At 37.1% G+C, this 8,840-nt stretch overlaps 2 protein-coding genes across 2 annotated transcripts; both read left to right on the top strand.

Moving 5' to 3' along the window:
- Positions 1-322: 322 nt before the first annotated feature.
- LOC104120067 (protein SMALL AUXIN UP-REGULATED RNA 51-like) lies at positions 323-820 on the top strand. Its single transcript, XM_009631749.1, has one exon. The coding sequence runs from the start codon at positions 323-325 to the stop codon at positions 818-820; it is 498 nt and encodes a 165-aa protein (XP_009630044.1).
- Positions 821-6,476: 5,656 nt separating this feature from the next.
- Positions 6,477-8,495, top strand: LOC138901219 (uncharacterized). The gene is made up of 3 exons (XM_070188965.1): positions 6,477-6,508; positions 7,114-7,189; positions 7,890-8,495. The coding sequence occupies exons 1-3, from the start codon at positions 6,477-6,479 to the stop codon at positions 8,493-8,495; spliced, it is 714 nt and encodes a 237-aa protein (XP_070045066.1).
- The last annotated feature ends 345 nt before the right edge of the window (positions 8,496-8,840 follow it).

Raw genomic sequence — 8,840 nt, 5'->3', positions numbered from 1 at the left:
TCCGTTAATGTATAGCGCTCTTTAAAAGAGCGTTATACATAAATAAGTCACTTTTTTTTATACTTATTTCCGTCCTACTTGTCAAAAAGAACCACAAATTGAGTTCCGGACTCACAAAACAACTCAGTGGAATTTAGTATGCACTTTTTCCACATACCCCTCCCCCACTAGCCCCCACCACCCCTATACCCCTTGTAGCCACCTCACAAGTCTTTAATTCCCTTTATAATCTCCAACACCTCTTCTTCAAAGTTCCTCTCTCTCTTCACCTCTCAAAATATTTGAAAGAGAAAAAAAAGAGCAAAAGCTTCATTCCTAATCAATGGCTTCCGCCATTAAGAAAGGGAACATGATTACTCAAATCGTAAGGCTAAAACAAGTCGTCAAACGTTGGAAAAACAAGTCCCTTAAGCGCCGCGGTGTCCTCTCGTACTCCTCATCCGATTCAGACGAACCGGCATTATCCGGTTCGGACCGTCGTACGCCCTCAGGATCATTGGCGGTTTACGTGGGGCCAGAACGCCTCCGGTTCGTGATTCCGACCCGGTTCTTGAACCTCCCCGTGTTCATCTCGCTGCTCGACAAGGCAGAGGAGGAATTTGGGTACCAGAGTACGGGTGGGTTAGTTTTGCCTTGTGAAGTCGACTACTTTTCGGAGATTTTAAGGTTACTGGACCGGGATGAGGAGCGGTTCGGTCATTTGGATTTGGATGAGCTTGTTAAACTGATTTCTGAAGAGGGGTTTGAATCTTTAGATCAGTCTTGCAAAGAAGCTGCTTCCCATGGTTTTGCTCCTCTTCTGCAGAATGCTAGGGTTTAAACGGCTTTTTATTTATTCTAACAAATGCCCAGGGCCGGGTTCGGTTTTTTCTTCTTCTTTTTTAATTACTGTAAATGGTGGTGGATTGGTAAATGGGGTCCACAGCTATCTGACCTAGGCAGTTTTCATTTTTGTTTATTTTATTTTTCTTATTTTTCAACCATCCTTGAACCCAGAATTTAATTTCTGAAGCTTTGCTGGGTTCCAATGAGATGTGGGTGAATTTTTTTTTTTAGGTTAGTTAGTGCTATTTTCCCCAAACAATTAATATTTGTTTTGGTGGTGGTGACAGAGAGGCAGATGAGTGTTATTGTATTATTATCATTATTATGACGATGATGAAAAAAAAATAGTTTGAGTTAATGAAATATTCATATTGACTTTAGTATTTGAAAAATTTTGGTGTTGTTCCTAATCTTTTGGTTGGATCTTATTTTTCCGTTGGGATTCTCTGTATTTTCCCTTTATTGTTGTTGGATTTTTACGATCGCTGTTCTGATGAAAATTTTACTGGATTGTTGTTGGTCGTTAGTTGTTGGATCCCATTAGAATCCAGATTTCAAGTGACTTTGAGATTCTGAGTATCTGAATGGTTTTAATCAAATGGTTATGGTAATAAAACGAGTATCCAGTATGCTAATATCAATTTAAGTCTTATGCAATTAATTAAAATATTTAATTATTTAAAATATTCAGAAGCAATTGATGTCATACAAAATAATTGCAATCACTTTTAAAATTGATGTCATGTTTTTTTTTTCCTATTTTTTTTTTTTTTATGGAGGTTTCTAATATTATATAACAAAGAAAGGATTTAATTTTGTTAATTCATTACAAATTTTGTTTTAATAATGACTCTTTCATAACAAGGGAGATTTGTGAAAATAATATTGAAAATATTTATTAGAATATTTTTTTTGTTTAAATTTTAAGTGAGTATGTAGAAGATCGTTCCCTCTAAATAAGCCTCCTGCACCAATTTGTTTTTCTTGTTTTAGGAGAAAAGAAAGCAACAGTGTGACCTCCAAAGGACTTATACTTTGATACATCTTTGATAAAGATATAACACAATGAATGAGATAAAATGTGTCATTTTCTTCTTATCCTATATTATCCTGACGTTTTGATAATGACTGCAAGTCCAATAGAAGTTTAAAGTTATCCAACTTTATTTAAAATCAAACTCCACAAATTACAACCACCTTTTATTTCATCTTAGCAAAGATACTTCTATTTTTATATGATACTTTTTATATAGTTTTAATTATTTGAATTTATTTTAAAATAATTGAAAATTTTAATTTGCTTCTCGTAAATTCCAACTGCCATTTCTTGAGATTTGAGTATAGTCAGAAAATACTTTCTTGCGTCCGATGTTCACCAAATGTATCATCTTGGTACTAACATTAGGTGAAGGTAAGTATTGGCATTGATTTGAGAGGGTGAAAATTTATAAAATATTATAAGCCTTTTATATATGCTCAAAGTTTATGCCTTATACAACCTGTACTCCTTTCAAGTACTATGAAAGTATCACCAGATTTTATGAATCAAAAGTTTGGCAAAGATTCCCAAATAGAAGTAGACAATGTTAACAGGTGATGCCAAAATGCACTTGCAATTCAAAAATGCAAAAAAGAGAATACTCAGTATAGTAATGAAGTTGTTTTTTTCTAACTAAACAATTGTCCACATGCTGTACTTGTATTTTTTCAGTTAAAATTTCCCCAACTGGCTCAAGTGTTTCATGAGATTCCCTTATATTTATCTGGACCTTAATTATTTCTTTGCTCTGTCATGTCATCAACTTAACAGATTGTACTATCCTTACTGATTTTCAACTGTAGATTCACATTGCACTTGTCCTTTTCTTTTATTTATTTATTTATTTATATTATAGGTCGGATTCCACTAAATTCAAATTTATACCGAAAAATCTCACAATAGGGGCGAAGCATTCGCAAAAAAGGGACTTCATACCCAAAATTTGATCCAAGATTTTTTATTAAAGATAAAAATTATTTGTCACTTCGCTACAATTGTTATTAGTAATAATTGTCTTTTGCTTTATTTCAACCTACTGTTTTGTGGGTCCCAGCTGCTAATAATTCGTACAATTACGTTTGGGTGTTTTATCGGGAGTATTTAATTAGCAACATAATGTTACAGGATTCTATAAGAGCTGTCAAATCGAAATGATTTTAACAACCTCGCTTGGCATTATGTTTCAACTTCAATAGTTTAGTTTGGCTTAACATGAAAACTAATTAAGAGATACTCATATCAAAATTTTAAAAAATTCAATATTAGTTGAAAGACTATGTGTCGTCGTGAAATGCTTATTTCATGTCACACCCTCAAATTGGGATGGGACGTAATTGACAATCAAACTGTAGTTATTTGAGGGAACCTGTACTAGCTAATTGAAAGTCTCAACTGAAATCAACATATTAATAAAGGTAAATCAAGTCTTCAATTTTTAAGGTACGAAAACTGAATTATGAGTTAAATATCAAAACGTTTCATAAGCTAAACTCGCAATCAAGTCATGAGTCCCTAACGATTGAAAACTAATTCTAGAGTTTTCGAGACATTCTCCGGGACAAATCGATTATATGGGGTAAAATTGGTTAACGACAGTTGGACAAATAATGGGATAACACATGAAACTGAAGATAAGTAAGTAGCGAGTCAGCAAATAGTGGCACCGGATACAAGCATGTGACCGTTGCTGGGTGATTTCCGAAGGCATGGGAACCGATGACAAAGACTTCGAAGAAAGACATCGGTTGGAAAAGATAACATTCAATGAGCAGCTGTTATAAGGAATCTCTATATTAAAGACCAACCGCTATACAAACATCAATAGGGGTTTTATTCTCATTCAAGAAGAGCTTGATTTGGGGATCTTGTGTCCCTGAATAGAGTTATAAATAGGAAAGTTTCTGTACACAAAAGAAGATCAGCTCTTATTCTATCAAATTGCTCTTTTGCCTTATTCTTAATATAGTTCTTGTTATTGCTATTGGAGAAGCTAAATTCATAGCTATACTTGTATTTCCTTTAAGTTATTTCAAAATCTTGATTTTATTCTTATCTATTTCATATTTCTGGATCAAATTAATTCACGTGTCTATAAACCACGTTAGAAATTCAACTGTATCGTTTTACAGGTAAATAGTTTGGCGCCCACCGTGAGGCATAGACAATTGTGTAATTGGTTTGATCCATTCATCTGTTACTAACAAATTTTGATTTCTTTCTTCGCAAAAGAAAAATTAAATATGGCCGCTAACAATGTCAACAATTCCTATAATATTGGAACACACAACGAACGTGACGATTCGTTCCAACGTGATGATTCAACTAGCGAAACCCGCAATAAAAGAGATAAAGCAAATCTAGTCCGCGAAGGTCAAAATCCTCGGCATGTGAGGAGTCCAACTCCTGATGATGCAGATGACGAACACGTTAAAACGGAAAAAAGTCTAAGAGAGCAACAAAGGAAAATTATACATGTCAAGACAAGACCAGGTGATGACAGAATTAAAGAAGGCGTTATCGGTTGCTTCAAATAATTCTAATGGAGGAGCACATATTCCTCCCAGCGTCTATGCAAATCAAACAGTTCAAAGAACTGGTAACGAGGCTCCAAGGGAGGAGTTAGGTTTTAACGAAGCAGGAGGTACAGGTAGTGGATATGGGAATGACAACAACGCAAATGACCCTTTCAAAATCGAGCTCATAAGATTCATGAGGGAAATGAATGAATGAATGAATGGACCTAAATGCTAAAGAATTCTATGCTCGAATGGATCAGATCTGGGAGCGCTGCCAGTGCTAAAGGGACCGAATTCCAAGAAGTATACGCAGTTCTCATTCAAACCAAGTGCGGCCCAAGAGTTGATTTTGAAAAGGTTTAAGATGCCGAATATTATGAAGTATGATGAGACTTCGGATCCAAAGGAACATAGCACGAACTACACTACGACTGTAAAGGAAAATTACTTGGCCCAACACGAGATCAAATCTGTCTTGTTGAAGAAATTTGGCGAGACCCTCACGAAGGGTTCTTTAACTTGGTATTCTCTTTTACCTGAGTATTCCATTGATTCTCTTAAAATACTTGCAGATTCTTTTATTAAAACTCATGCTGGAGCAAGAAAGATCCAAGCAAGAAAGGCGGATATATTCAGAATAGCCCAAGGAGAATTTGAACTATTGCGAGAGTTCGTAATTCGATTTAAAAGGAAATGATGTTGTTGCCGGCAGTACCAGAGGAGTGGGTAGCAAAAGCATTTACAAAAGGTCTCAACCCGTTGAGCTGTCTCAACCCGTTGAGCTCCGATGCCTCTAGAAATATGAAGGAAAGCTTGTTAGAATTTCAGGCAACCACATGGGCAGATGTCCACAATCACTTTGAGTCAAAGATTAGAATAGAAGATGATCAACTGGGCTCCTCGGTGTCTTCCAAAGGACAATCGAGATCGGAATCAGGAAAGGTTTAAAGTTGATGTTGATGCAAATAAGAGATCTTCCAGAGGTCATTTTCAATTTTACGAAAGGGCCAATGGGTGAGGAAATAAAGGTTTTCAGTCACCGGATAGGTTTGCTTCTGATAGAAGAATGGATCATGGTCGGAGTAGCAGAATTTTGCAGGAGAAAGAAGCATAGGGGTCCCGAGATTCAACGTATCCCCGGTTATCTGACTACAACTTTAACATCAGCTTCGTAGAACTGGTGTCGGTTATAAGGAACATAAATGAGGCTAGGTTCCCTAAATCAATTCGGCCGGATCCTAGACAAAGGGATCCTAATCTATGGTGTGAGTTCCATGGAACACATGATCACAAGACTAGAGACTGTCGACAACTTCATGAAGAGGTGACAACATTGTTGAAGAATGCTCACCTCATGGAATTTTTAAGTGATCGGGCCAAGAATAAATATGGGAAAAATTGAGATGTTGCATAACTATCAAAACCAGCTACGGGTTCACCTCACATGATGATAAGCATGATCTTTGATGGAGACAAAGTAAATGGGGTGACATTTTTGGCAGCAAAGAAGGCGAAGATATAGGTAACTCATGGCAAGAGGATCCGAGAAGTTTTAGAAGATGACATCACCTTTACAGAAGAGGATGCTAATGGACTTCTCCTATCGCACAATGATGCCCTAGTAATTTCTCTTACGATTTTAGATTTCAAAATTAAACGTGTATTGGTTGATCCAGGAAGTTCAGCCAACATCATACAATGGAGAGTTTTGGAGCAAGCAAAGTTAACCACAAACATATTTCCGGCAACAAAGATTTTAGCTGGGTTCAACTTAACAAGTGTTACGACCCGAGGAGAGATATTGCTGCCCATGCATGCCGAAGGTGTAATGAAAACCATTCTATTTGAAGTGGTAGATGGTGAAATTGGGGTAAAATGTGATCCTTGGAAGGACTTGGATACATGAAATGAAGGATGTACCTTCAACATATCATCAACTGTTGAAATTTCCCACGCCGGAAGGGATCAACAGATCAGAGGAGATCAACTAGCTGCAAAAGAGATGAACGCATTTACCTTGTCCAATAGCATGGGCAAAGAGATAAGCAAATAGCAACTACAGGAGCCGGTGCCCTCGTCCACACCAGGTAAAGATAATGGAGAAGAGGATTCATCAGATTCTTATCAGGTACCGAGGTCTTTTCAGGTATCGGAGGAAACAGATGCGACCAAATCTACCACTGAAGAGCTTGAATAAGTGGCCTTGTTTGAGGAGTTCTTAGTAAGAAAATTTCACTTAGGAGCGAGGTTGAGTCTCGAACTCAAGTTAAAAATTCTTGATTTTCTAAAAGCTATGACAAGTATTCTATTAGAAGTGGCTGTCCACAAGCTGAGTTTGGATCCTAACTTCCCTCCAGTAAGGCAGAAGAAACGACCAATTGTAGAGGTCATAAATAGGTTTGTCAAGGAAGAGGTAACCTAGTTACTAAATATAGGTTCAATTCGAGAGGTAAATTACCCCGATAGGATAGCTAACATAGTGATAGTACCTAAAACGAATAATAAATTTAGGATGTATGCAGATTATAAAGATTTAAACAAGGCATGCCCTAAGGACTCTTTTTCGTTACCAAACATTAATCAAATGATTGATGCTACGGCCGGGTATGAGTTAATTAGTTTTATTGATGTATATTCCGGGTATAATCAAATTAAGATGCACCCGGAAGATCATGAAAAAACCTCATTTACCACAATATTTGGTACATATTGCTACAATGTGATGCCTTTCAGGCTTAAGAATACCGGAGCCACTTACCAGAGGCTTGTTAATAAGATGTTTAAGCAACATATTGTTAAGACAATGGAGGTTTGACATGTTGGATAAGTCACTTAATGCAGGAGATCATTTGAGTCATCTCTAAGAAACATTTGACATTCTGAGAAAATACAACATGAAGCTCAACCCGGAGAAATACGCCTTCGGAGTTGGTTCCGGTAAGTTCCTGGGATTTTTGGTCTCTTAGAGAGGAATCTAAGTAAACCCCGATAAGATCAAAGACATCGAGGATATTCCGGACCAATTAACAAGTGTAAAAGAAGTACAAAGGTTGACTGGCAGATTGGCCGCTCTAAGCAGGTTCATCTCAAGGTATTCAGAGAAATGCCATCATTTCTTTTCTCTTTTGAAAAGTAAGAACGATTTCGGGACTACAGAATGCCATCATGCATTGAAAAATCTAAAAATATACCTATCTAGCCCTCTGTTGTAGTCAAAATCAATAGAAGGTGAACAATTATTAATTTATCTAGCGGTCTCGAAAGTAGCGGTAAGTGTTGTTCTGGTCCGAGAGGAAGAAGATACACAATTTCCTATTTATTATGTTAGTAAAATTTTATCAGGAGCGGTGACACATTATCTGCACCTTGAAAAATTGGCCCTAGCTCTCGTAGTCACCTCTTGAAAGCTTAGGCCTTATTTTTAATGTCATCCTGTAGCCGTTGTGACAACCTTTTCCTTGAGGAATGTCCTTCATAAACATGAATTATCGAGTTGATTGGCTAAATAGGCAGTCAGAGTTAGTGAATTCGATATTGAATACAAACCCAGGATTGCGATCAAGCCACAAGGTTTGGCCGACTTTATGGCTGAATTCAGTCTGGGACTGATGCCTTTAGCTGCTAAAGAAGCGGTGCTGGTATCAGTAACTTTATCAGGTGTTTGGACCTTGTTTGTGGATGGAACTTCCATCGTAAAAGGTTCTGGTCTCGGTATAGTATTAATCAGCCCTTCGGGAGAAACCCTAAAACATACAATTAGAACTGTGCTATTAACTAACAATGAAGCAGAGTACGAGGATTTGGTTACAGGACTTGAATTAGCTCGGGGACTAGGCTCCGATGTGATCAAAATAAGGTGCGACTCCCAACTGGTAGTGAACCAGGTGTACGGAATGTTCTATACCAAGGAGGAACACATGCAACAATACTTGAGTAAGGTTCAAGTAGTGCTTTCCCGGTTCATGGAATGGTCGATTATACACATTCCAAGGGAAGAAAATATGGAAACAGATACATTGGCCAATTTGGGATCATCCACAAAAATGAAAGGAACTGATTCTGGTGCTGTCGTTCAATTGCTGCATCCGATTTTGGATGTGGACGGATATTCTTAAGTAAACTCAACCAACCTATTTTGGGATTTGAGAAATAAGTTTATAGAGTATTTAAGACATAGAAAATTACCTGAAGATCTAAAATTATCTTGGTCACTACGAACTAAAGTAGCTCGTTATTGTCTTGTTGACGGTCAACTGTACATGAGATCATTTCAAGGTCCATTGGCTCTGTAATGACCCGACTAGTCGTTTTGAATTTTAGCATTCCGTTCGGTAGTTTAAGGTCTTGAGAAGCTTCATATTATTTATTATGACTTGCGTGTATGGTCGGTTTTGATTTTTGGGCGATTCGGGATTTATTTGAAAGAATGAATCTTGTTTGAGAAGCTTAAGTGGTAAGAG

Source organism: Nicotiana tomentosiformis, chromosome 11 (assembly GCF_000390325.3).
Source record: "Nicotiana tomentosiformis chromosome 11, ASM39032v3, whole genome shotgun sequence".
Taxonomy (NCBI): domain Eukaryota; kingdom Viridiplantae; phylum Streptophyta; class Magnoliopsida; order Solanales; family Solanaceae; genus Nicotiana; species Nicotiana tomentosiformis.
The sequence above is the reverse complement of the archived record's forward strand: the minus strand, read 5'-3'. Positions and strand labels throughout refer to the sequence as shown.

Excerpts from the sequence above, each read along its gene's own strand:
- LOC104120067 (XM_009631749.1), top strand. The coding sequence starts at position 323 with ATGGCTTCCGCCATTAAGAAAGGGAACATGATTACTCAAATCGTAAGG.
- LOC138901219 (XM_070188965.1), top strand. The coding sequence starts at position 6,477 with ATGGAGAAGAGGATTCATCAGATTCTTATCAG. Across the intron at positions 6,509-7,113 it reads ATTCATCAGATTCTTATCAG|GCTTAAGAATACCGGAGCCA; the intron begins GTACCGAGGTCT and ends GATGCCTTTCAG. Across the intron at positions 7,190-7,889 it reads ATATTGTTAAGACAATGGAG|GCAGTCAGAGTTAGTGAATT; the intron begins GTTTGACATGTT and ends TTGGCTAAATAG.